This window comes from Cyanistes caeruleus, chromosome 11, assembly GCF_971803275.1.
Source record: "Cyanistes caeruleus chromosome 11, bCyaCae1.hap1.1, whole genome shotgun sequence".
NCBI classification, from domain to species: Eukaryota; Metazoa; Chordata; class Aves; order Passeriformes; family Paridae; genus Cyanistes; species Cyanistes caeruleus.
In genome coordinates this window covers 949,278-976,915 of record NC_141711.1, presented here as the reverse complement: position 1 = coordinate 976,915, position 27,638 = coordinate 949,278, and the positions used below count along the sequence as shown (strand labels likewise).

The window sequence follows — 27,638 nt, the reverse complement described above, 5'->3', positions numbered from 1 at the left end:
CTTCACTGCTGAAGCACATCACGCTGGTGTGTGGCTCCTCAAGATTCTCCACGTTAAAAAAGCAACTTCTCCTCAAGATGAGCAGGAATGGTGCGGATGGGGTTTGTTTTCACTTTAGGTTTTGGTCTGACAGCACAGAGGGGCTCGTGGTTTCTTGCTGCACCCAAGTTCTGGGTTGGCTCTCCAACCTTCCCTCGGGACCCCAGGATGTGCTGACAGGACAGCTCTGTGCTGGGGCTGCCCCTTCCCCACAGAACAGCTCCTGCTGCTTTCATCTGGAGCAACTTGCTGCCTTTTGGGAGCCTCCTTCCCTTGCAGAGTAATTAATAATTGAATTTCTCTACTCCCATTATGCAGGAGCTGTTTCCTGTGGTAAAACGTTCTGCCTGGCTCAGCCTCGGAGGGAGAAATATTCCCCACAATAATGCTGGAATTGGAATTAAAATGGTGCCCATCACCTCTGGTTTATTCCTGCCTGGAAATGGACTTTGGGCCTGATCTGCTGCTCACTGCAACAGCAGGAGGGTGACACAAACTGGAGGGAACACTGTTCAGCCAGCCCTACTGATCTGGATATTTGCTGGGTTTGTTGAAGCCTGAGGAATATTTGGCCTGTGTAAATCATAACAATTGCTCTGTGGGTTCTTCGCTGCTTCAGGTTTGGGTTAAACTTCTAATTGCAACAGAATCTCTTCAGGAGGGAGCTCAGCCTGTGTTTTGGTGAAGGACAGCACACTCCCAGCTGTAGAAATTCAATGTGTTTGGGGTGAGCAGTTACATCTGTCTCCACATCTGGATTTACTGTGCACAGTTCTTGATGTTTAATACCCAGCTAAGGGAAGCATCCTTGTTCCTGGAAATTCTACTACAGCTTAAGAACCTTTATTATTTTCATGTTAGGACACAGTTCCATTATTCTTGGGTTTTTTCAGGTGTGTTTTGCTTGGGTTCCTCTCACAGCTCTCTGCTGCTGAAGGTTTTCCTCCTGCTGTGTGTGCCCAGCCGTGCTTCTGGAACTTGCTGTGGCTTATCAGTGTTGTTTGAGTGCAGCATTTGAATCGCAGATCCCCTCCCCTGGCATCCATTCCTGCTGCACTGCTCATCTGGTTACAGAGCTGAAACCACTTAAAAGCATTTTCCTTGTCAGGGCTTGAAATTCTGATAAGTTCTGTAATCAATGAGAGGAGTGAATAATGAAAGAATCCTGCCTAGAACTTCACCAGTGGAAACTCACCTTTCCTGCTCAGTTGCTTGCAGGATTTCAGTGCTTTCAGAGGAGCTGAGATGTAAAACTGAGGGGTTTGGGTGGGGAGGGATCCTGAAGCCCACCCAGTGCCACCCCAGCCATGGCAGGGACAGCTCCCACTGTCCCAGGTGCTCCAAACCCATCCAGTCCGGCCTGGGACACTGCCAGGGAGTTAATGAACAGTTCTGGGGAAAAGGAATAAATCAGATTCTTGATCCCCAGCCTGCAGTGCCTCGTTCCAGGCTCTGAAGATCCTGCTTGGTTTGCAGAGCCCCCCTGAGCCCTTCAGGTGACCAGAGCAGCACAAAGTCCTCCTGTGGCCACGGGCAGCAGGTCACACCTCTGTCCACAGCCCGAGGGCCAGAGAGCCTGCAGCTTCAAAGGTTTCGATTCACCTGTTCCATCGCTGCTCTGGAGCTGTGCCTGCCCTGGTTTCATTCCCCAGCTGGGATTTCCCACCTGCAGCAGCCGTGTCCCCCCGGGGCTCCGGGAGCGGCGGGGATGGTCCTCGGGGTTGCTCCTCGGGGATGTCCTCAGGGATGTCCTCGGGGATGTCCTCGGGGATGTCCTTGGGGATGTCCTTGGGATGTCCTTGGGATGTCCTCGGGGATGCTCCTCAGGGATGTCCTCAGGGATGCTCCTCGGGGATGTCCTCTGGGATGTCCTCGGGGATGTCCTCGGGGATGTCCTCAGGGATGCTCCTCGGGGATGTCCTCGGGGATGCTCCTTGGGGATGTCCTTGGGGATGCTCCTCGGGGATGTCCTTGGGATGTCCTCGGGGATGTCCTCGGGGATGCTCCTCAGGGATGTCCTCGGGGATGCTCCTCGGGGATGTTCTCGGGGATGCTCCTCGGGGTTCCGGCGGCACTGAGGGCACTCCTGGGATTCTGCAGGAGCTCCGAGGCTCTGCAGGGAGCAGGGCTGGCGGTGACTGGGACAGTGACAGTGACAGTGACAGCGACAGGAGCTTCCCGAGGTGCCGTTAATTGCCCGTTAATTGCCGCCGTTCCTCAGTTCTCCGCAGCCCCTTCGGTGGTTTCTCTGAAGTGACTCTTTCTTCCCTTGATCTGCCTTTGACTTCCAATTAGAGCCTGGGATTTGCAGCAGAACAAAGCTCCAGGCTTTAAATCGCGGCTGTGCCTTGCTTTGAGTGTCCCCAGCTTCAAAGGCAGAGCTGTGGAGCGCAGCGTGGGAATTTGGCTCCCGGAGTGTCCCTGTGGCTTCTCGGCCAGCAGGACAGGGCTTGTGAACGGCTCATGGAGAGCAGCTCACGACAAGTGTCGCTGACTCTGGTGGCAGTGGCAGAGGTTTGGTTGTGTTGTAATGAGGTTTGGTTATGTTTTAATGAGGTTTGGTTATGCTGTAGTTAATGAAGTTCAGTTATGTTTTAATGAGGTTTGGTTATGTTTTAATGAGGTTTGGTTATGTTTTAATGAGGTTTGGTTATGTTTTAATGAGGTTTGGTTGTTTTAATGAGGTTTGGTTATGTTTTAATGAGGTTTGGTTGTGTTCTAATGAGGTTTGGGTATGTTTTAATGAGGTTTGGTTATGCTGTACTTGATGAGGTTTGGTTGTGTTTTAATGAGGTTTGGTTATATTCTAATGAGTTTTGGTTGTGTTTTAATGAGGTTTGGGTATGTTTTAATGAGGTTTGGTGATGCTGTAGTTGATGAGGTGCCAGCTCAGAATGGTTTGTGGCACTGCTCAGAGGCACAGGGTGTTCAGTGCTGGGGGAGCACTGTCCCCACTGTCCCTGAGAGTGTCCCCACTGTCCCTGAGTGTCCCTGAGAGTGTCCCCACTGTCCCTGAGTGTCCCTGAGAGTGTCCCTGCTGTCCCTGAGAGTGTCCCCGCTGTCCCTGAGTGTCCCCTCTGTCCCCCGCAGGGCAGGAGCGCATCGGGAAGGACTCTCACTACGAGCAGGAGGGGAAGGTGCAGTTTGTGATCGATGCTGTGTACGCCATGGCCCACGCCCTGCACCACATGAACCGCGACCTGTGCTCCGACAGCGCCGGGCTGTGCCCCGAGATGGAGCACGCGGGGGGCAAGAGGCTGCTCAAGTACATCCGCAGTGTCAACTTCAACGGTGAGAGAACCCTGTCCCCTGCTGACCCCCTGTCACCTGCTGACCCCCCTGTCACCTGCTGACCCCCTGTCACCTGCTGACCCCCTGTCCCCTGCTGACCCCCTGTCACCTGCTGACCCCCCTGTCACCTGCTGACCCCCTGTCACCTGCTGACCCCCCTGTCCCCTGCTGACCCCCTGTCCCCTGCTGACCCCCTGTCCCCTGCTGACCCCCTGTCTGTCACCTGCTGACCCCTCTGTCACCTGCTGACCCCCTGTCTGTCCCCTGCTGACCCCCTGTCTGTCCCCTGCTGACCCCCTGTCTGTCCCCTGCTGACCCCCTGTCACCTGCTGACCCCCCTGTCACCTGCTGACCCCTCTGTCACCTGCTGATCCCTCTGTCTGTCCCCTGCTGACCCTCTGTCTGTCCCCAGCTGTCCCCATCACAGAGCTGGCCCTTGGGAAGGGGATGTGTGTGTGGATCCTGTTCCCCACTGCTCCCAGGGGTTTGTCCTGGGTTCCAGGTTGGGGCACTGGGAGCTTTGTGCAGCTGTGAGAGGGAAAGCATCGCCTGTTCTCCTCCTGCTGGCCCTGCCAAGAGCTGGGACACCCTGCTGGCCCTGCCATGAGCTGGGACACCCTGCTGGCCCTGCCAAGAGCTGGGACACCCTGCTGGCCCTGCCAAGAGCTGGGACATCCTGCTGGCCCTGCCATGGTCTGGGACACCCTGCTGGCCCTGCCATGGTCTGGGACACCCTGCTGGCCCTGCCATGAACAGGGACACCCTGCTGGCCCTGCCATGGTCTGGGACACCCTGCTGGCCCTGCCATGGTCTGGGACACCCTGCTGGCCCTGCCATGAACAGGGACACCCTGCTGGCCCTGCCATGGTCTGGGACACCCTGCTGGCCCTGCCATGGTCTGGGACACCCTGCTGGCCCTGCCATGAACAGGGACACCCTGCTGGCCCTGCCATGAGGGGGGACATCCTGCTGGCCCTGCCATGAACAGGGACACCCTGCTGGCCCTGCCATGAGCTGGGACACCCTGCTGGCCCTGCCATGGTCTGGGACACCCTGCTGGCCCTGCCATGAACAGGGACACCCTGCTGGCCCTCCTTGCAGAGGTGCTGCCATCAGTGCAGCCAGGGTTGGAGCAAGGCTGTGATGAGGAGAGGCTGGATCTGAGTGAGGAGCTCAGAGTGCATTTTGATCACTATTGCCTGGAGAACAAAAAACCCAAAATATGGAAAACATTCAACCTCAAGTGCTCATACAGTGAAGTTCTGAAAGTTTTGGAGTGCAGTTGTGTTTTTGGCAGTGAAAAGCTGGAGATGCTGTTCACAGGGGCCCCTTGGGTGCCCAAACTGCCATGAACGTGCTCTGAGTAATGAACACCTGGGCTGGTGACACCTGTGTGCACTGTCCCCCTCTTCATAATTCATTCCTCATCTTGCAGTGATTAAGAGATCAAAACTCTACAAATTCTGTCAGATTGTGTCTGGGCTTGAGGGCTTCCTGCAGGTGTCAAGTGCCCTGTGTCTGTGTGGGGAGAAGGCAGCTCCTCTGTCGGGAGCTGAATTAAATTGTCACAGCTCTGCATGAGCAAGGAGCTGCAGCCTGGAGACTGAGCTGCTCACCGGGCTCAGCAAAATCTGGGAAATCTTAATAGGAAGAAAATAAATCCTAAACGATCAAAAAGCAGCGAAATAACGACATGTTGTAATGACTGGAAGATCAAGGGTTATTTCTGAAACGCCTGTTTCCTCTCTGCGACGCCGTTTTCATACATCACTTTTTATTAATTCCATTATTTCATGAAAGGAGCGCTGCAGTGATGCGAAGCAGGGCTGACAGAGCCTGCGGACAGGTGCCACAGAAAGGGCTCCAGAGCCTCACCCAGCTCACAGGAGGTGCAGGAGGGCTGCCCTGCTGAGCAGAGCCCTGGCTGGAGCCCAATTACTGCAGCTCCAGAGCGGGGAGCGGGACACTGCTGCCTGTCCCGGCCCCAGGCCAGCGGTGCTGCCCTGCCCACAGCTGCTGGCGTTCCCCATGCATGCCAGGCTTCTCCCTGTGTGCCCAGAGCGCTGCTGGAGCAGGGGCTGCTCCTGCCCGTGCTGTCCAGAGCCGCTCTGAGGTCCCTGCACGCTGCTGTGGGTCCCTGCAGTGCCCCACGGCGCTGGGCAGCCCTGCTGCAGCCGAGGGTCCCCGTCCCTCCCAGAGCCTGGATTTGGGGGCTGTCCCCATCCAGGTGGCCCCAGCTGTGCCCCCAGGGTTTGTCCCAGCGCTGGCTTTGGGGTGGCTGTGACCGTGGTGTCCATCCTCCCTGGACCTTCCCCTGTGCCCTGGGGCTGTGCCCTGGCCTGGGCAGTCCTCAGGTGTGTCTGTGGCATTTTGGGAGCCTCACCTGAGCTCCTGATGTTTCAGGTGTCCCTTTCTTGTCAGCTCTGACAAAGCTGAGCCTAACTCACCCTGAGCAGCCCCGAGAGTCCTGAGCAGCCAAACCCCATTTAGACTTTGCTGCCTTTCCTGGAGCCAAGGAGTTCCAGCCTTTGCTTCTGACTGACTCTGAGTGTTTCCACTCCAATGTATGCCGGCTACACGAATCTGTAATGACAATTAAATATCTGCCTGGTGCTCGCAAGGAGCCGGCAAGGAGAGATTTCAGTGGGAGATTTTCTGTGCCAGCCTTTGAACTGAATTTGTATCTGATCTCAGAGGATTGTAGGAGAGACAGGAAACAATTTACCAGGGCTAGAATGGAGACTATGCTAATTCACTCCTTCAAATCTTTTTTTCACCCCCTGGAATTCAATGAAGAATGGGAATCATGAAGAAAACGATAATCTTAAAGTTCAGTGCTACAACAGGAGAGATTTTTCATTGCTTTAGGGAAAAAAAGTTACACAGGAGGAGGAAGCTTTGAATATAGATATGCTGGAGGATTGTCATAATCTTCAATCTTGACACAATATTACTCTACCCTACCCAAGCCTATTTTAATATGTCTGGAAATAAATGTCACCCTGGAAGGTTGCTCCTGGAGCTGTGAGGAAACGAGGCTCTGCTTTGAGTTCTGCTCTTGGGAAGGTTCCCCTGCAGTGCCGTGCTGGATAAAGTGCTGAGAGCTCACCTGAGGGTGCTGAGAGCTCACCTGAGGGTGCTGAGAGCTCACCTGGGGGTACTGAGAGCTCACCTGAGGGTGCTGAGCTCACCTGAGGGTGCTGAGAGCTCACCTGGGGGTGCTGAGAGCTCACCTGAGGGTGCTGAGAGCTCACCTGGGGGTACTGAGAGCTCACCTGAGGGTGCTGAGAGCTCACCTGGGGGTGCTGAGAGCTCACCTGAGGGTGCTGAGCTCACCTGAGGGTGCTGAGAGCTCACCTGGGGGTGCTGAGAGCTCACCTGAGGGTGCTGAGAGCTCACCTGGGGGTACTGAGAGCTCACCTGAAGGTGCTGAGAGCTCACCTGAGGGCTCGTGGTCAGGGCTGTGCCAGCATGGGAGTGCTGGAGCTCCTCCTGCCCTGCTCTCACTGAGCTGGTGCTTCAGTCCATGGTGAATAAAGTTAATTCAGGGTCCTCCATGGCACCCCCTGGCAGTGCCACAGAGCCTGGCTGAGGGACAGCACAGGGAATGCTGTTCCTGGAGCAGGGACAGCACAGGGAATGCTGTTCCTGGAGCAGGGACAGCACAGGGAATGCTCTTCCCAGAGAATGGAGAGCACAGGGAATGCTTTTCCCGGAGAAGGGAGAGCACAGGGAATGCTTTTCCTGGAGAAGGGAAAGCACAGGGAATGCTCTTCCCAGAGAAGGGAGAGCACAGGGAATGCTTTTCCTGGAGCAGGGAGAGCACAGGGAATGCTCTTCCCAGAGAAGGGAGAGCACAGGGAATGCTCTTCCCAGAGAATGGAGAGCACAGGGAATGCTTTTCCTGGAGAAGGGAGAGACCAGGGAATGCTTTTCCCAGAGCAGGGAGAGCACAGGGAATGCTTTTCCCAGAGAAGGGAGAGCACAGGGAATGCTGTTCCCAGAGAAGGGAGAGACCAGGGAAGGCTCTTCCCAAGCTCCCTGTGCTCTGTCCCGCCCGGCAGTGACGGGAATGGAACACATTGAGGAGGAGGAAGCTATTTCTGGCTGCTAGTCGAGACTCACTCGAGCCGGGCTGGCTTCTGCCAGCAGCATCTCTCAGCAGCAGATGGAACATTTTCCAGAGGGGGAAGCAGCATTTGGAGGCTCCATTCACAGGAGCAGTTTTCTCTGGAGAGCTCCCTGAGGACAGGGAGATGGGCGGGAGGGACAGGGAGGGAACAGGAGATATTCCTGCTGATATTCCTGGCTCGGGCAGAGGAGGGTGAGGTAAGGCTCGTCTGGGCTTGCTGTGTTTGTGTTAGGCAGAGATGAGCTGTGGGAAGGGCTGGGTGATGGCAGCATCCTGACATTGGGATGGCTGTGGGATGGCTGGCCGTGGCCTGCCACGTGTTTCCAGTGTGAAAGCTCTCCCCCTGACCCAATAAAGGATTTGGCAGAGGTTTGGTGTTGGGTGGTTGGATTTTGTCTTGTTTCCTTCCCCCAGGCAGTGCTGGCACTCCAGTGATGTTCAACAAGAACGGGGACGCCCCGGGGCGCTACGACATCTTCCAGTACCACAGCAGCAACACCAGCACGCCCGGCTACCGCCTCGTGGGCCAGTGGACAGACGACCTGCAGCTCAACGTGAGTCCCTCCCTGCTCCTTCCGCTGCTGGGGGCACTCAGAACCTTAGCAGGGACCTTTGCTGCTTCCCCACAGCTCCACAGGGGGGTTTGCTCATTATCCCCCTCTCCCCTGTCCTGCCTCCTCCTCCTGTGCCCCGAGAGCCGCAGCTCCTCACACCAACACAGGTGATCGTGCAGATTTTATTGCTTCTAGTCTGCAGTCCCCAGCTTGGGAAATGAAGCTGTGATTTGTTGGAGTTTGAAGCCACTGGGCTTTCATTTGCAGATGATTTTCAGTTTTTCTTGTCTTTGGAAAGCTGGAATGAAATGTTTTTGGGGTGAGTCACTTTTCCGGTGGTGGATTTTAATCCGTGTGGATGAGGTGGCCTTTCAGGGATGGTGCCTGAAGGAAAACAGGCACAGAGGAGCAGCTGCTCAAATACACTTTGGTGTTTCCCAGAAAGCAGCCCAGGACTGGCAGGTGGGAAAGCTGGAGAGCATGTCAGCCTCAGCCCCCGTGCCTGGGCTGTCACCTCGAGGTCCTGGGCTGTCACCTCGAGGTCCTGGGCTGTCACCTCGAGGTCCTGGGCTGTCACCTCGAGGTCCTGGGCTGTCACCTCGAGGGGTGCAGGATCCCCTCAGCCTCAGCCCCAGGTCCTGGGCAGCAGGGCCAGCTCTGCCTCGTGGCTGGGGAGGGTTACAAACACCCACAGACATTTTCCAGCTCAGCTGGGCCCTTCAGCCGCACCCCAAGGTGTGGGGCTTGCACTGGATGCCCTTGCCAAGGTCCCTTCCACCCATGCTGCTCCATGATTCCATGGCTCCTGAGGGCAGTGGCTCTCCCCTCTCTCCCAGGAACATTGGGAATTCCTGGTGGGTTGTGGCTGCTTCCCTGCCCCTGCTGCCAGGTGTCCTGTGGGAGCAGGGACAGGGAATGGGCTGTGTGACACGGCCCTGCCCTGACACCACCCACAGGTGGCCAGGACACACTGGGGTGGCACAGGGGGTGGCACAGGGGGTGGCACAGGAGATAACCCAGGGGGTGGCACAGGGGGTGGCACAGGGGGTGGCACAGGGGGTGGCACAGGGGGTGGCACAGGGGTGGCACAGGAGATAACCCAGGGGGTGTCACAGGGGGTGACCCAAGGGTGACATGGGGTGTGAGTGAGGTGTGACCCAGGGGTGCTCCCAGCCCAGGGCTCTCTCTGGGCCGGTGTCACTCGCTGCACAGGGCTGGCCCTGTGGCCAGGAATGTCCCCTGTGGGGACACCTGAGCTCCCCCTGGGACACCAGGCACAAGCTGCCCACAGGGCTCATCCCCTGGGCTGGAACCAAGGGCCCAGAACTTTCTGTTTTCAATGTTTCCATGGCTTTTGTTAAATCAGGTAAATGATGTGAGTCACTGAGGAGCTGCTCTTGGAGACTATTCACAAATGATATTTTGCTCTCCTCGAATTTTGGCTCATTTTTATTTTCTGTGTTTGATTTGCTCTTTCGGGGTTTTTCAACTTCTGACGTTCTATATAAGGAAACCTATATTAACTTGCAACTTACAGTTCTTTTAGCAAAAAATATTAATATTTTATTAAGCATATCCTTCTTTATGTAAACTGCACATCCGGATTCATTAAAATTTAAAGCTAAATTAATGGGGCTTGATTTGTATTCCTGTTGTTGTGTTAAATGTTTCCATATAAAGACCTCTTTCATCACCCTCGTAGCCTCATGGCCACAGGGTCACATCAGTAGCTGAGATTTTCTCACTAACTTCCCTTCTAATCACTGAAGTGTCCTAGTTTCTCACACAAATATATATATAAGATAGTCCCTTTTGTATTATTGGATTATTTCTTACAATAATAAAGACAATTGTGGAGTTTAGAGAAGTCGAGGATTCCTGGAAATAACCAAAATAAATACTATTAAATACATCCCAGGGAAAACCACCAGAGGATGCGATTTGTCTTCAGTAATTATTGTGGCAATAACTCTTCAGGGGATGTTTGCCCAGTTCTTATTTCTTAAAGAGAGCACAAGAGGGGAAAGCAAAGGGTGTTTGGGCTGGTTTGAATTTGGCAGCTGCTGCAGTGGTGCTTTGTTTCCCAAGAGTTCTGTCACTGGGGGCAGGCTCGGGCAGTTCTGAATTTCCCTGGGAATGGGAAATCTGTTCACACAGCCCTAAGGTAAGGACACCCCAGACCCCAGAGGCAGGAGGGAATTACCTGCAGGAGACCAGCTAGGTGAGTCAATGTTTTCCTCTTCCTCATCATCCTCATTCCCAGAAAAAGCAGAAATGTTTTGCTCTTGGGTTCCTCTGGCCCGGCTGCTGCTGTTCAGTCTCTTGTGGGTGCCTAAAACAAAGTTCATCTTCCCATCCATGGTGCCTTTTGGGGTATGGTGGGCACAGGCTGGATTAATCTGGAGGGCTGAACCAGATTTTTTCACGTTAGAGTGCAGAATAACTTCTGTTGCAGTTTTTTCTCTCTTGCTCATGTGAGCAGACAGACTGAGGGCAGCTCTAACTTGGAACTCTTCAAATCTGTTCTCTTATTGCTGGTCTAGGTTGGCTTTTTGAATTACCTGGGACTGTGTATCTCTGGTCACATAACAAAATACTTGATGACTTTTCACTGCAGCAAACCTGGGACATGACAATTTACGTGAGGGCAGTGCAATCACCCCGTTTTCCTTGTCCTGCATGGCAGCAGTCAGCCGAGCACAGCTTTGCCCAGCACGGTTTAGCTGCAGTTCTGGCTGCATTTCAGGTGGCTGTGCAAGGATAAATTGAGCAGATGTCTGATTTTGAAGGGCTTGGCCAGTAGTCCATGAAAAGCCATTGCAGTGCTGTCCCTGCAGCAGGCTGTGATGCTGAGGTGCCACCCCTGTCCCTGCTGAGGACTCTGCCAGGCGCTGCCAGCCCTCCTCACACCGGCATTTTTGGGATGCAGGGTTGGTACTTCACAGCTCCTGCTGTCTGACATGCTCTGCCCTGGCTTTAGGGTCACAAACTCAGCCCCCAAAGCCTGGAAAGGCAGAGACAGCCGAGGCAGTGGTGGGAACCCTGGGCACAGCAGAGCTGCCCTCTGAGCCAGGAGCGGGGCTCTGGAGGGTCACCCTGTGCCCCAGGGCAGCTCCAGCACCAGCAGAACCCTGGGGCTGCCTCTGACATGCTCCAAAAGGCAGGGATGCTGCAGGTGGAGAGGAGCCAGCGTGCCCTGGGGGGATGAGGAGTGCTGGGGACCAGCTGGCTTTGGGAGCTCCCTCTTCCAGTGGGGAATTTCAGCTTGTTCTCAGCTGGGGATTTCAATTTGCATCTAAGGCTCGTGTGTTCAAGCAGCAGGAAATGGTGAGGATGGCTGAAGGCAGCGAGGCCAGGAGACAGGTCCTGCCTGTGTGCCTCGTGTGTCCTGTGGGTCTGAGCAGGAACTGAGCCCTGTGTGGGTCTGAGAGCAGGAACTGAGCCCTGTGTGGGTCTCACAGCAGGAACTGAGCCCTGTGTGGGTCTCACAGCAGGAACTGACCCCTCTGTGTGGGTCTGAGAGCAGGAACTGAGCCCTGTGTGGGTCTGAGAGCAGGAACTGACCCCTCTGTGTGGGTCTGAGAGCAGGAACTGAGCCCTGTGTGGGTCTCACAGCAGGAACTGACCCCTCTGTGGGTCTGAGAGCAGGAACTGAGCCCTGTGTGGGTCTCACAGCAGGAACTGAGCCCCTGGAGGTGTCCCTGGTCACCTGGTGCTGGTGACACTGCCCGAGCAGCTCCCATACTCGGCTGCCTCCTAAAAATGCAGCTTCTCTTGTTTGGAGGTGCCTGGCACAAACACAAACACAAAGACATCTCTCCTGGAGGAGCTGCTGTGCCTGAAGGAGGAGGAAATGGATCGCTCCTAGAGGATGCACAGGCTCTCCTGGGAAATTTGTGATATTGCTTCTCTTTCTCCAGGTACAGTTAACTCAGCAGGTCCCAGGTTTATTGTTTTCCCATCCCATTCCCTGTGCAAGTATCCCAGAACTGTCAAAATCAACAAGTAAAGGAAACAATCCCTGTGGAATGGTTGAACCTGCCTTTTCCAGGTGTTGGCCCCGTGCTGAGGCTGGAGGGAGCAGTCTGGGCTCCTGCCCCTGGACACCAGCTGCTCCTGGGCTGGCTGGCAGTGAGCTCTGGGGTGCTGCCACCCTGCCTGGTGGGCTGGGCACCACGAGCAGCTCTCCCTGGGGAAGGGCTCCCGTCCCTGCCCTGCTCCCCACCCGGCTCAGCCGTCCCCCCACAGCTCCCACACGGGCAGGACGATGCCCTCGTCCTTCACCCTCCGCTTGCAGCAGGGAGATGCTTCCATGAGACCTGGTTATTTGCCACTGGGGAGGGAGATCCTCCTGGAGCAAGCTGATGTGGGGTTGTTTTTCAGTCTGATTGTCTAATTCATGCTGTAATAAGGCCATTAGTGTCTGCACAGGGTGCACGGTGTCGTGTTTTAATTGCACCGGTGTCTGTGCCGTGTCAGGGGCTCTGTTCCAGCCCTGGCTCACAGCGGTGCCGCTGGGCTCTGGGGCTGTGCAGCACGTGAATCCTCGGCTGGGGATGGAAAACACCGTGTCCTGTCCCTTCTGACACCGTGTCCTGTCCCTTCTGACACCGTGTCCTGTCCCTTCCTACACCGTGTCCTGTCCCTTCTGACACCGTGTCCTGTCCCTTCTGACACCGTGTCCTGTCCCTTCTGACACCGTGTCCTGTCCCTTCCTACACCGTGTCCTGTCCCTTCTGACACCGTGTCCTGTCCCTTCCTACACCGTGTCCTGTCCCTTCTGACACTGTGTCCTGTCCCTTCCTACACCGTGTGTGTCCTGTCCCTTCTGACACTGTGTCCTGTCCCTTCTGACACCGTGTCCTGTCCCTTCTGACACCGTGTCCTGTCCCTTCTGACACCATGTCCTGTCCCTTCCTACACCGTGTCCTGTCCCTTCTGACACCATGTCCTGTCCCTTCTGACACCGTGTCCTGTCCCTTCTGACACCGTGTCCTGTCCCTTCTGACACCGTGTGTGTCCTGTCCCTTCTAACACCGTGTCCTGTCCCTTCCTACACCGTGTCCTGTCCCTTCCTACACCGTGTCCTGTCCCTTCTGACACCATGTCCTGTCCCTTCCTACACCGTGTGTGTCCTGTCCCTTCTAACACCGTGTCCTGTCCCTTCCTACACCGTGTCCTGTTCCTTCCTACACCGTGTCCTGTCCCTTCTGACACCGTGTCCTGTCCCTTCCTACACCATGTCCTGTCCCTTCTGACACCGTGTCCTGTCCCTTCCTACACCGTGTCCTGTCCCTTCCTACACCGTGCAGAGCTCAGGCAGCTCGTGTGTGCCTCCCTTCCGCAGCATCGGGCAGGGCTGGCTGCGAGCTCCAGATAAAACCAAACCACTCCTCTAATTCATTTGTTTGCAAACAGAAACAAATCCATCCCAGGGATGCACAGTGCATGCAGGGATAGAGGAGATCTGTGTGGTTCTCTGGGTGTGCAGATGGCTCCGTGCTGTGGAGCAGAGCGGGGTTTGGGACAGGGCTGCTGGGGTGGCTGCCAATGCCTCAGTATTGATAATTATCAATATTGCTAATTATCAGTGTGGTTCCATGGATCCAGCTCCCCTGTCGACCCCAGCTGGTGCTGTACAGCCCCAGGGATGTGGTGAGGGCTCCTGAAGGATTCCCTGCTCCCTGGGCAAGGAGCTGGGAGCTCTGTTTGCCCTGGGTAGCCGAGTCAGCTCTTGCTTGGAAGAAGGAACATCCCAGCAGCTCAGGCCATGGGGATGGGGGTGAGCTGGGGCAGCCTTTGCAGGGACAGGGACAGGGACAGGGGCACATCCTGGCACAGACAGGATGGAACTCCCACGCTGCAATCCTTTTTTCCCCACAAATAGAGGTACACTGAGTAACTCTGTAATCCTCTGTGCAATTGATGCAGAACCTGCTCACTTCAACACCTCTTGAACCTGTTTGGGCTCAGACTAATCAATTTACATGCCATAAACATCTCTGTTAGGGAATTTGGAAATAAATGTTATGAACAGTGAGCTGGTGAAGAGAGTAATTAACTGTCTTAACCTGCTGGCAAGAGACCTGGCTGTACCTGCCTTTTTTTGATAAAATATTCGAACTGGATCCAAGCACCTCTTCAGTGATATTTGTAGCTCAGGAATATTCTGTCAACAGATGGTATTTTTCTAAAACAACATGTTCAAATTGATTTCTGTTCATTGCTTTCTTGGGTTCGTTGCTGGGTTTTGAGTTTTTCCTTTGGAGCAGAATGTGTTTCAAGTAGATGGAGTGTCTGGTTTTGGCACCGCTAGGGACACTCTGCATCTTCTGCTGGCCTGGTGCTGTCCCTGCAGGTGTCACCTCAGCCTGTGGGTGACACGTGGTGACAGTCCCCCTCCCAGGGCTGGGCTGCCTGCATTTTGGGGATTATTTCCCAGCATGAGTGCTGCTGAGAGCAGAGTCCTTGCGGGGGGACCTGCAGCCTGTTTGCACAGCTCTGGCCCCTCTGGTGCTACCCCATCAGTGAGGACCTGACAGGGAGCTCACTGCACCCTGAAACCCCTCCCAGTGCCACCAGCCCTGCTGTGTGCTGCAGTAATGGATGTTGTTTGTTTTGTTCCCTCATTAAATTCTGCAATCTCTCATTGCTCATGTCAGCCGTGACCGGCGCAAACACCTTTAATTATCTCAGCTTGCAGAGTTAACCTGCAGCCGAGTGGAAGGGAATTTCTCAAGCCACTGGCCCGCTGCATGGCCATATGCTGATCCCTGCGTGCCCCAGCAGGGATGGAGCAGAGACAGGGTCCCTGCACGAGCTGTGCCTGCAGCTGGGCTGGGGAGTGCTGGGGATGAGAGCGGGGCTGTGGGGCTGTGGGGATGTGGGGCTGTGGGGATGTGGGGCTGGGGCTGGGGCTGTGGGGCTGTGGGGCTGGGGCTGTGGGGCTGTGGGGCTGTGGGGCTGTGGGGCTGTGGCTGTGGGGCTGTGAGGCTATGGGGATGTGGGGCTGTGGGGTGGGGCTGGGGCTGTGAGGCTGTGGGGCTGTGGCTGTGAGGCTGTGGGGCTGGGGCTGTGGGGCTGTGGGGCTGGGGCTGTGGGGCTGTGGGGCTGTGGCTGTGAGGCTGTGGGGCTGGGGCTGTGGGGCTGTGGGGCTGGGGCTGTGGGGCTGTGGGGCTGTGGCTGTGGGGCTGTGGGGCTGTGGGGCTGGGGCTGTGGGGCTGTGGGGCTGGGGCAGAGTGCTGTGGGGATGTGGGGCTGTGGGGATGTGGGGCTGTGGGGGCTGTGGGGCTGTGAGGCTGTGGGGGCTGTGGGGCTGTGGGGCTGTGGGGATGTGGGGCTGTGGGGGCTGTGGGGGCTGTGGGGCTGTGGCTGTGGGGCTGTGGGGCTGTGGGGATGTGGGGCTGTGGCTGTGGGGCTGTGGGGCTGGGGCTGTGGGGCTGTGGGGATGTGGGGATGTGGGGCTGTGGGGCTGTGGGGCTGTGGGGCTGTGGCTGTGGCTGTGGGGCTGTGGGGCTGTGGGGATGTGGGGCTGTGGGGCTGTGGGGATGTGGGGATGTGGGGCTGTGGCTGTGGGGCTGTGGGGCTGTGGCTGTGGCTGTGGGGATGTGGGGCTGGGGCTGTGGGGCTGTGGGGGCTGTGGGGCTGTGGGGCTGGGGCAGAGTGCTGTGGGGCTGTGGCTGTGGGGCTGTGGGGCTGTGGGGCTGTGGGGCTGGGGCTGTGGGGCTGGGGCTGTGGGGCTGTGGCTGCTGGGGTTTGGCAGGCAGGAGCCCGGGCTGGAGGGAGCCCTGGGCCAGGCAGGGCGGCTGCTGTGCCACAGGCAGGAGCTGCAGCTCGCACTCGGCCACAACAGCAAGGCAATGGTTCAATCCCACCTCTCACCCTGCAGAGCAGCCCAGGCTCAGAAGTGCAGATGTGAAATGTCATTTCCCCTCCGTTCCTGACCCCGGCCCAGGCAGGAGCAGCGCCCGGGCAGGCTGGGGAGCTCCATCAGCTCTGGCAAGGCACAGCACGGCTGAGACCCTGCTGCAGGTCTGAGAATGTCACAGGAAAGTGTTTGTGGGGATAGAAACGCTGAGGGAAAGCAGGCTGAGAGAGTCTGAGATGGATTACACGTGTGCTTAAAGACAGGAGAAAACTGGAGCGTAAGGAGCTCATAAAAGCTATAATGGCAAAAAAATTATGCAGCAGAAGACTTGACTTGAGATTTTGCTTTGTCTTGTGTTGTTCCCTTCCATGCCCACGAGCCTGCAGGCAGACACACTCTGAGAGTGAGTTATGTAAGAAATGGGAGGTAAAAAATAAATCACCCGGTCTTCAAGAGAGGTGCTGGTTCTGCGCCTACACATCCCTCTGTAAAGCTCTTTGCGAGGCTAATGTGGTTTTGTCAGCAAATATATTCAAGAGCAAATGCTTTGCTGGGATATTTTATGGCTAATGAACATGTTTGGTTGCTTTTGGCAGGAGTAACAATGTCAGTTTGTGTGTTATTGAGGGTGCAATATTCTTTATTTAATATCTGCAAGCGGGAGGAGGCTCTTCAGAGACAGATGTGCTGTGTTGTGTTTGGAGAAGTTCAGCCAGCTATGGAGAGCTGAGCGCTTCAGCTGTGCCCCAGAGCTGCTGCCACGGCTCCTGGGGCAGCACAGGGCACTGGGCACTCAGATCCCCCCAGCCTGGGGGGCTCCCTGTCACACCCACTGGGCTCTTGAGCTCAGTTCTGCCCCATATTTCCATCCCTCTTCCCCCTCGTCCCAGTAACTCCTGCCCAGCCTCAGCCTCGGGCATCCCTGTGCACCTCTGCCCCCTCTGGGGCATCTCCAGGGACGTGGAGGTGGCAGCAAACCCTGCCTTTAGTTTGTGTCTCATCCTTGCCTGGCAGAGGAGGCTGGGTGCCAAACATCCTGTCTTTGTCCTCAACTCCCCACTGAAGGTGTGTGGGACGTGTGGGCAGCGCTGGGGACAAGGACAGGGAGAATCCAGGAAGCACCAGCACAATAATGGCTGCATTTATGTCTCTGGATCACTTCTGTCTTCTCCCTGGCAAGGTAAGAGTGATTTCTGGCTGGGAGGAGTGGCCAGCAGCGTGGGGCTGCTGTGTGGGGAGGCCAGGGCTGTTCCTTTCTTTGGGCTCTCCTTTGTCCCCTGTTGTTGTTTTGTGCTGTGGGAGGAGGTGTGTGCTGAGCAGCTCTGTCCCTGGGATCAGCTCTGTCCCTGGGATCAGCTCCATCCCTGGGATCAGCCCTGTCCCTGGGATCAGCCCTGTCCCTGGGATCAGCTCCATCCCTGGGATCAGCTCCATCCCTGGGATCAGCCCTGTCCCTGGGATCAGCCCTGTCCCTGGGATCAGCCCTGTCCCTGGGATCAGCTCTGTCCCTGGGATCAGCTCCATCCCTGGGATCAGCTCCATCCCTGGGATCAGCTCCATCCTTGGGATCAGCTCCATCCCTGGGATCAGCCCTGTCCCTCCTCTGTCCCTGGGATCAGTTCCATCCCTGGGATCAGCCCTGTCCCTGGGATCAGCCCTGTCCCTGCCCTGTCCCTGGGATCAGCTCCGTCCCTGGGATCAGCTCCATCCTTGGGATCAGCTCCATCCCTGGGATCAGCCCTGTCCCTGGGATCAGCTCTGTCCCTGGGATCAGCTCTGTCCTTGCCCTGTCCCTGGGATCAGCTCCATCCCTGGTATCAGCCCTGTCCCTCCTCTGTCCCTGGGATCAGCTCTGTCCCTGGGATCAGCTCTGTCCCTGGGATCAGCTCTGTCCTTGCCCTGTCCCTGGGATCAGCTCCGTCCCTGGGATCAGCTCCATCCTTGGGATCAGCTCCATCCCTGCCCTGTCCCTGGGATCAGCCCTGTCCCTGGGATCAGCTCCATCCCTGGGATCAGCTCCATCCCTGGGATCAGCCCTGTCCCTGGGATCAGCTCTGTCCCTGGGATCAGCTCTGTCCCTGGGATCAGCTCTGTCCTTGCCCTGTCCCTGGGATCAGCTCCGTCCCTGGGATCAGCCCTGTCCCTGGGATCAGCCTTTCCTGTGGCAGATCAGGCCCTGGCACCTTCCATTCATGCCAAGAGTCTTGTGACAATTAACAGCAGCCAAAACTTGCTGCTTTGTCTCCACTTTTGTTGATCAAAGTTGCAAGTAAACTCCTTTAACAAACTGTGTGAGCAGCTGTGGGAACCCTTGGCTCTGAGCTGCTTCTCTACACCCCAAACACGACCCAGCTGTGTTTTACAAAATGAAATTTGGGTCCCACACCGATGCCAAGGGTGGTGGAGTAGAAATGATGACAGATGTGTCATATTGTGCCTGTTTGCTTTAGAGAGGAGAAAGAAATCCCACAAAGGGTGATTGAAAGCTCTGCTCACATCAGGCCCGTGTGAGCAGCCCTCGGAGTTTCCAGCATTTAAGCAAAGCATAAAGGTTCCTGACAGGCCACACGTATTGAGTGGGTCAGAAATAATCACTGTTTAGATGTCCCTGAATACTGATTTCTGAAGGAAATGGCTGTGGCTGGCAGCAGGACTGTAATATCAGATGTATAATGTGGAATTTAATGTGTCTCCAGCTAATTGTTCACATGATGGACAATAATGGCCCCAAATAAACAGCTGCAAAGGGTCTTTAGTCTGCTCTGAAACAACTTGAGAGGAAGCCTTTATTTGCTTTGTTTTCCTGTTTTATTTGGTTTTTCTAACACTAAACTGAAGACGTACGTTTTATGAGAATGCTGCTGCAAAGATTCCCACAGAACATCCTTGTGCTCATCCCACCTTTCCACCATCCAGCAGCTGCTTCCAGGGCTAGCTGCAATCAGGGATTTATCCTGCCTTAGCAGTGCCTGTACTCTGGCTGACTGGAGAAGGGTTGTAGTGACTCAGCCTCCCTTTGCAAGACCGGATTTTGCCCTTTTCCTCCCAAAAATGCGGCTGGAAGGGGTGGGACGGGCTTTTCTCCTCGCCCAGCCCAGCCTGGGAGCTGGTGGTGGCTCTCACCTGGGTGAGTCCCAGCTGCCCAGGGCAGGATTTCCCTGCACAGGGATTGCAGTGACAGCCTTGCCCTGTCTGGGGAGAGAATTCCCTGTCCTGGGAGGCAGCTGCTCCCCTGGCAGTGTGTCTTGCCACCAGCCATCCTTAATTCTCTGTGTACATCTGCAGTTCTTTCAGGGCCCAATTGACTGAGCAGAACCTGAGCAGGATAATTTGATATTATTAGTATTATTAATATCACTGCAGCAATCTAATTAGGGTCTAAATGAGCTGGGTACTGAATTTCTCTCAGAATTTTGTATTTCTTTCATCTTCCTTCCCTGCCGTGTGTTGTTCTGCCTGGCACACGAGATGTGATGAGGAAATCACTGTCCTGTTGATGCTGAGGCTTAGGAGGGGAAAACCAAATAATTTGACTGGAAAATGCTGGTCTTTGGATCAGCTGGGGAATCAGGAGGATAAATAAATGGCAGCATTTCTGAGCTGGCAGGCACTCGAAGAGAAACGCTCTCCAAATCAGACACGTGTGCTTGGTTCCTCTCCTCGCTGCCCCTTCCAGACTGCGAGCTGTGTGTTGGGTTTGGCAGAAGCAGAACTTTTCCACAATCACAAATAACAGAAAAAAAGTCAGAAATGACTGGCTCATAAGGGAGATAAACAAAGATAAAGGGCTGATCCTTTCCTCAAACCTTAGGTGAGGTCAACTCGTGGCTGTGCCATGAAAAAGGGCTCTGAAAAGGAGTTTACAGGAGAAAAAGCAAAATTCCTGGAGTTGCTTCTACATGTGCCATTGTCATCCAGGCTTGTTCTTGAGGGCTTAAACTTTCCAGCCGTGGGGCAGTGTGTGATAGGAACAAGGGCTTGGTTCCAGCTGCTGAGCTCGGCCCTGGTGCTGTGCTGGGCTTTGGGGCTTGGTCACCCTGCACAGCACAGAGCCCTGGCAGTGCCCAGGCCAGGCTGGGTGGCTCTGGGGCAGCCTGGGGCAGTGGGAGCTGTCCCTGCCATGGCTGGGGGGCACTGGGGCAGCCTGGGGCAGTGGGAGCTGTCCCTGCCATGGCTGGGGGGCACTGGGGGGGCTCTGATGTCCAAACCACTCTGGGATTCTGTGGTGATTCAGATTTTCCCTCATTCTAAGCCACTTTAGGATAAAAAATTGCCTTGGATTAGCTCTGCTTTCAGAAGATAGTTTTGCCCTAACCTATCCATTTAAAGAGACAAGAACTGTGTGTTATAAATGCACATTTGGAAGCACATGCTCTTTTTTTAATTAAAACAATATTAAGCAGGGGCTGCAGGATGAATGCTGAAGATGCATGGTCCACCCCCTTCCATTAGTGAGAGGACAACACAAAGCTGTAGGCAGATATAAAAGCATTAAAATACTTAATTTCCCATTTTATTGTGTGTCAACAGAAACATATAATAATAAGCATTTTTGCAAAAACTGTGGGTTAAGCATTTTTCTCTATATCAGCAGTGTGCTGGAAATGTCCTTGCTTTAATGTAGAACAAATGGCCCTTGGATCTCATTAAAGATGTGAGAGCTCAGAGGAAATCTCTGCTGCTGGGGCAGGGCAGGCAGGGCTGCTGAAAACAGGTGGCAAATATTAAACAAAAGAGAAAGGAAGAGTGGAAATGAAAGGGAAATAAATGAGGGCTAAGAATTGGTTCTTGTGGGAACACAGAGGAGGAGGTGCAGTGTGGGAGCAAAGTGATGGCAGTAGTTGGAAGTCTTTATAATATGTAATAGTATTGATATGTACATAATTAATAGAAATATATATTTATAGAATTAATAATATATTTTATAACTTGTTTTTATATTATATATATTGATCTAATTAATATAATATATAATAATAATTAATTGAATGTGTTAAATAGGAGGTGACAGGAACTGCTGAGGGCCATCTCCAGTGCTGGGTCCAGTTCTGGGCCCTCTCCTGCAAGGAAAACATGGATGGGATGGGATGGGATGGGATGGGATGGGATGGGATGGGATGGGATGGGATGGGATGGGATGGGATGGGATGGGATGGGATGGGATGGGATGGGATGCCATGGGATGCCATGGGATGCCATGGGATGGGATGGGATGCCATGGGATGCCATGGGATGGGATGGGATGCCCTGGGATGCCATGGGATGCCCTGGGATGCCCTGGGATGTGATAGGAGCAGTGTCAGTTCCCGCAGCAGGGGCAGGTACACGGCTGCTTCCCACAGCTCCTGTGCTGCTGCAGCAGAGACAATCCTGTTTCAAGAGAGGCTCTGCAGTCTCTGGCAGTCCTGTGATCCTGCAGGGGTGTTAGGTCTGCTCTGCTCAGGGCAGGGGTTTGTTTGGCACCAGGCAGGACGGGCAGGGCTTTGCCTCTGGCACCTGGCAGGGTCAGTGGTGGAGCAGGGCTTCCCTCAATCCCTGCAGCCAGGGAAATGGGAAGGGGTTCCAGTGTGAGGGGATGGATCCTGTCTGGGCCAGGCACAGAGCAGCTGTGCATCCTCAGCTTTATCAGCACTGTATCTCCTGGAGTTCAGCTGATACCTCGCAGAAGACTCTGCTGAGGATGTGTTATTGACATATTCTTAGCTTAAAACCATTATCATGCTAAATCCCTGGATTTAAAAACTAATTACAAGACATTAATAGCTGAGCCTGAAGAGCTAAGTCATGCAAATATTGCTGTCTGCAAAGTGGAATATACACAAATGTTTGAACTGCTGAGTTAGGAGCTGCAGTCTAGAGGTGGCAATAAATCTGAGCCCAGTCCTCGCCGCTGGGTTCTGTGTGTCCGTGAAATTAATGGCACCATCATTATGAAAGTGGTATCAGGGAACGTGGCTATTTTCTTCCCTGAGTAGGTTAATTACCACTAATGTAATTATTTTTCTACTGATTTTTATTTTAATCAAACATTGCACAAAACAATTAAGTTCAGAACAAATGGATTATTATGGAAATGTTTGTGGCGGAGGGAAGCAAAGCAGCAATGTTTGAATTTTACACAGATATTGAGCTACTTTATTCATTAAAATGAACAATTACATTAGGCCTTATGAGACAGACTAAGCATTTCTTGTTAATGGTTGTTCTGTAGTGAACATAATGAGGATATATATTATGAGTGGATCCAATCCCTCTTGCTCGAGGCATTCAGGAGCTGGGGGATGTGTGGGAGTAGGGAGAACATCCTTCCCAAACGTGCCAGGGCTGCAGTGCAGGGGGCTCCTCGTGTCCCTGGGCTTGCCCAGGGGGGAAGCTCAAGGTGGGTGCAATGCCTGCCTGCCTCTGGCAGTGCTACTGGTTTGGGGAGAAGGAACTCCCTCATCCCTGGGCTGAAATTGAAGGTTCTACATTAAAAAAACCCAGTTTTCTGGTAATTGCAAGAGCACTTTCTCATAATATATGACATTTTTCTGCCTGCTTTGCAGACTGTGCTGGCATTTTCAGCTAATCCTTGGAGGTATCTAAAGGATGTGTAGACGTGGGGCAAATTCTCCTTCAAAATGCCCTGTTCTGGGTGGGGAAAGTGTCTGTGCTTTGACTCAGGTCCTCACCCCTGCTGCAGGTGTTGGTGCCCAGCATTCCCTCACAGGCACTTTGCAACCTGAATTTTCTCCAGAAACAGCAGAAGTCTGTCCAAGGCCAGTGCTGGAGCTGTTCTGGTGTCAACCCAGGAGGCCAGGAAAAGGACTTTCCCCCTGCCTGATCTTCATCTCCTTCCACAGAGGATCTGTGCAGAATTAAGTAGCTTCAGGCTGTCCCAGGTGCCAGCAGTGCCATGGAGTATGTTCGAGAATGTGGAAATTCATCCTTTTGTAGCCATGAGTGAAGCAGGGCTATGATAACACATCAGTCAGTGTGTGGCAATGTAGATATTCACAGGTAGAAAATTGGTGGAAATCATTTCACAGCTGCAAACTGGATCCTTGTGCTTGAGTTGATCTCCCTTTGTATTGGTGCCTGCTGCAAAAAGGCATGGGGGTGGCTGTGGGTGATGACAGGGTAGGAAATGCAGGCTCTGGGCTGGGTGGAGACCAGATCTCAGGTGTAAACTCTCAGGTAAGTCTTGTCTGACTCTGCCTTGGGCAGTGGACACAAAGCAAGGACAAAGAAGAGCAGCAGCGGTGTCAGAGCTGCTCTCCTGAGGAACTGGGTGAGGTTTTCCCACGTTTCCAGGTCAGCAGTGTCAGCCCTGGCTGCCCTCAGTGCCCTGCAGCAGGACTGGGCTCTCACAGCCCTGGAGCACACAGAGCTGGCCATGGAAATGGATTTCCTGGCTCCTTGCACTGCCAGTGAGACCAGAGCACCATTTATCAGTGCAATTAAATGAGTCTGTGTACTTCCCTTTCTCATCAGCACTCCTCCTCCTCCTGCGAGCTGCACACCTTCAGCCCAACCGAGCAGCAGAAAGCAGTTCAGGGACCTTTCCTCTTCCCCACAATACTGGAGGTTAATCAGGTTCCCCAGGCAGTGGCAGACCTCTAGAATAGCTCTTATTGAGGGATTATTTTTTACAGGTACTCCAGTGTGTGAGCAGTGTGACTTCAGGGTTTGGTGTTTTCACAAATAGAAAATGACAATGATACAGGATCTATTTTGGTTTAAATTAGGAAAGGGCAACTTAGTCCTTCAATTTAAGGTTTGCCCATCCAAGTCTTCCTGTCTAAATGAATAATTAAGGCAGCTGATTCAAGAAACTCCTCTGAGAATTTTGACTTGTAGGGAAAATCATGGAGCTTGTCAGCATTTAAGGGACCTAAAGAAAAATAGCTGAAATTTTGTTTTTTATAACTCTTGTTCACATCTATCCCAGGGGACCAGGTTTTATGTTTGGAAGAGACACACACACACACACAGAGCAGCTGCTGGAGCCACTGGGTGCTGCTGGGCTGGTGACAGGTGCTTGGAATGCCAGGGCTTTTCCATCTTCCACTCTGGATATTTCACTGGGGCTCCAATGCCAAACCTTCCCTGTTCTCAGAACCTGGGGAATGGCTTCAGTGAGGCATAGTTGGAAATTATTTGGGAGTCTAATTTCCCACAGTACATGTGAGCCTTTGTCACATGCCTTGGAGTTCAGGATTCTCCAGACTGCAGAGTAAGTGGGACTTTCCATGTATTTAATATAATCATTTATCATTTGCATTCCCAGAAGCACATGTGGTATTTCAAAAGCTGAATGTGACTTTGAAATGAAATATTATCTAATTACTGCATTTTTCAGTGATGACCACTTTCTTTCTCCTTCATATTTCTCACCTGGCTTGTATAGCAGAGCTTCCCCCATCCTCACTGATCCCATGCCCTATAGAAAACACATTTCCACCTCATTTCAAATCTTCCCCTGGTCAGCAGCAGTTCCAGGAAGGGAGATCTCTGTTCTGTCTCAGTAAGAAGCCCCAAGGTTTGTGGAAAGCAGCCTTGCAAATGAGGTCCTGCCTTCCCTCAAGGTTTGCAGTGTTCTTACTAATTCTCATCAAAAACCAGGTTTTCACTCTCGTGGTTTATCTGGGGTCCTGTGTCATTCCATCAGACTTAACAACAAATAGAAATGAGAAATGGAGGCGGTGAACAGTCAGGGAGCGGAGCCCCACCCAGAGATCCCGGGGTGTGGGTCCAGGAGTTTGTCATGTGGGAGCTTTATCCAGCTGGGCTTTGTGTGCTGGGGCTCCCCTGAGTCCCCTCCCTTCGCTCCCAGCTCATGGCTGTGGCTGCCAGCCCAACCCCGAGCCTGTGTCCCTGTCCCCCAGATCCAGGAGATGCAGTGGGGCGGAGGGGTTCCGTGCCCCCCTTGGTGTGCAGCCAGCCCTAAACCAGCCCTAAGCCAGCCCTAAACCAGCCCTAAGCCAGCCCTAAACCAGCCCTAAGCCAGCCCTAAGCCAGGCCTAACCCCGAGCGTGTCTGTGTCCCCCAGATCGAGGAGATGCAGTGGGGCGGCGGGGTGCGTTCCGTGCCCCCCTCGGTGTGCAGCCAGCCGTGCCGGCCGGGCGAGAGGAAGAAGATGGTGAAGGGGATGCCGTGCTGCTGGCACTGCGAGCTGTGTGACGGGTACCAGTACCAGGCCGACGAGGTCACCTGCCTGCTCTGCTCCTACAACGAGCGGCCCAACGAGAACCGCACCGGCTGCCGCTCCATCCCCATCATCAAGCTGGAGTGGCACTCGCCCTGGGCCGTCATCCCCGTCTTCCTGGCCATGTTGGGCATCATCGCCACCATCTTCGTCATGGCCACCTTCATCCGCTACAACGACACGCCCATCGTGCGGGCCTCGGGCCGCGAGCTCAGCTACGTGCTGCTGACCGGCATCTTCCTGTGCTACATCATCACCTTCCTGATGATCGCCAAGCCCGACGTGGCCGTCTGCTCCTTCCGCAGGATCTTCCTGGGGCTGGGCATGTGCATCAGCTACGCCGCCCTGCTGACCAAGACCAACCGCATCTACCGCATCTTCGAGCAGGGCAAGAAGTCGGTGACTGCGCCCAGGCTGATCAGCCCCACCTCGCAGCTGGCCATCACCTCCAGCCTCATCTCCGTCCAGCTGCTCGGGGTCTTTATTTGGTTTGCAGTCGACCCGCCCAACATCATCATAGATTATGATGAGCAGAAAACTATGAACCCCGATCAGGCCAGAGGAGTTCTCAAATGTGACATTACGGATCTACAAATCATTTGTTCCTTGGGTTATAGCATTCTGCTCATGGTGACGTGCACTGTGTATGCCATCAAGACTCGGGGGGTCCCAGAGAATTTTAATGAAGCCAAACCCATTGGATTCACTATGTACACTACCTGTATAGTATGGCTTGCCTTCATTCCAATATTTTTTGGCACTGCCCAGTCAGCCGAAAAGGTAGGTGCGAGTGCTCAGGTACCTGAGGACTCACTGTGCTTGTGAGGACGTGCTGGTGGTCGGCTTTCCGTGGATCTCCAGCTGAGCTCTCCACTCAGCTCGTTCCTGACTCAGTCTGTGGTGCTGTTCTCCTTCCCTCTTCAGCTCCTGGGCCATTCGTTTGATAAACTGGCAAATGATCAATAGCAATCACATTAGCCATTAGTTTTATTGTTGCATTTATTTCCATTGTTTCTTTACAGTGGCGTAAGCGGGAATTAGCTGTCATATTACCCACAGAGAGGCATCTCACAGCTAAATCGTTTTGAATACAAGATGTAAGCAAGAAAACTGTCCAATACTGCTCAGGTGGCCTCCTGTGCCCCTGGAGCTGAGCCCTGCGGGCAGTGTGGGGTGTGCTGTGGGCAGTGTGGGGTGTGCTGAGCCCTGTGGGCAGTGTGGGGTGTACTGTGGGCACTGTGGGGTGCACTGTGGGCACTGTGGGGTGTGCTGTGGGCAGTGTGGGGTGTGCTGTGGGCACTGTGGGCAGTGTGGGGTGTGCTGTGGGCAGTGTGGGCAGTGTGGGGTGCGCTGTGGGCAGTGTGGGGTGTGCTGTGGGCAGTGTGGGGTGTGCTGTGGGCAGTGTGGGGTGTGCTGAGGGCAGTGTGGGCACTGTGGGGTGTGCTGTGGGCAGTGTGGGGTGTGCTGTGCGCACTGTGGGCAGTGTGGGGTGTGCTGTGGGCAGTGTGGGCAGTGTGGGGTGTGCTGTGGGCAGTGTGGGGTGTGCTGAGGGCAGTGTGGGCACTGTGGGGTGTGCTGTGGACACTGTGGGCACTGTGGGGTGTGCTGTGGGCAGTGTGGGGTGTGCTGTGCGCACTGTGGGCAGTGTGGGGTGTGCTGTGGGCAGTGTGGGGTGTGCTGAGGGCAGTGTGGGCACTGTGGGGTGTGCTGTGGACACTGTGGGCACTGTGGGGTGTGCTGTGGGCAGTGTGGGGTGTGCTGTGGGCACTGTGGGGTGTGCTGAGCGCTCTGCAGCCCCAGGACACGTTTACCCTGCGGGGTGAAGGGCCTGCCCTGAGCTCCCCTGGCTGAGCCCAGTGATGATGAGCCATGGCTGATGTTCCAAGATGAAGATTCACTTTTGCTTCTCTCTGGAGAAAAGCTGTCATTTCAGAGGCGTTTGGCAATGACCTCCAAGCCCAGTATTTAGAGAGCAGTGGTGACTCTGGGCTGTCCTGAGCTGCTGTCACTTTTACCCCTCCACTCACCTGCCTCAAACGCTCCCCCAGCCTTGCAGGGATGTGGCAGCTCCAGATCCTGACCCCGTGCCTCCTCCTGCAGGGAACAGCTTTGGCTTCTCGGGCCTTTTTCCACCTGTTTCCATGTCCCTGTCCCCATCCCCACGTCCCTGTCCCATCCCCATGTCCCTGTCCCCGTGTCCCTGTCCCATCCCCATGTCCCTGTCCCATCCCCATGTCCCTGTCCCCATGTCCCTGTCCCTGTCCCCATGTCCCTGTCCCCATCCCCACGTCCCTGTCCCATCCCCATGTCCCTGTCCCCGTGTCCCTGTCCCATCCCCATGTCCCTGTCCCCATCCCCACATCCCTGTCCCATCCCCATGTCCCTGTCCCCGTGTCCCTGTCCCATCCCCATGTCCCTGTCCCATCCCCATGTCCCTGTCCCCATGTCCCCATGTCCCTGTCCCCATCCCCATCCCCGTGTCCCTGTCCCCATGTTCCTGTCCCCGTGTCCCTATCCCATGCCCGTGTCCCTGTCCCCGTGTCCCTGTCCCCGTGTCCCTGTCCCCGT

The 27,638-nt window shown here is 54.6% G+C and overlaps 1 protein-coding gene across 3 annotated transcripts in view; it reads left to right on the top strand.

Annotated features, from left to right (window-relative positions):
* GRM7 (glutamate metabotropic receptor 7) overlaps window positions 1-27,638 on the top strand; it is a 201,844-nt gene that overhangs the window by 131,294 nt on the left and 42,912 nt on the right. For all 3 annotated transcript variants that reach the window (XM_086845233.1, XM_086845232.1, XM_086845231.1), the window contains exons 6-8: window positions 3,130-3,330; window positions 7,877-8,016; window positions 24,915-25,850. In XM_086845233.1, the coding sequence (XP_086701359.1) occupies window positions 3,130-3,330; window positions 7,877-8,016; window positions 24,915-25,850 (1,277 nt within the window). The remainder of the gene's footprint in view (window positions 1-3,129; window positions 3,331-7,876; window positions 8,017-24,914; window positions 25,851-27,638) is intronic.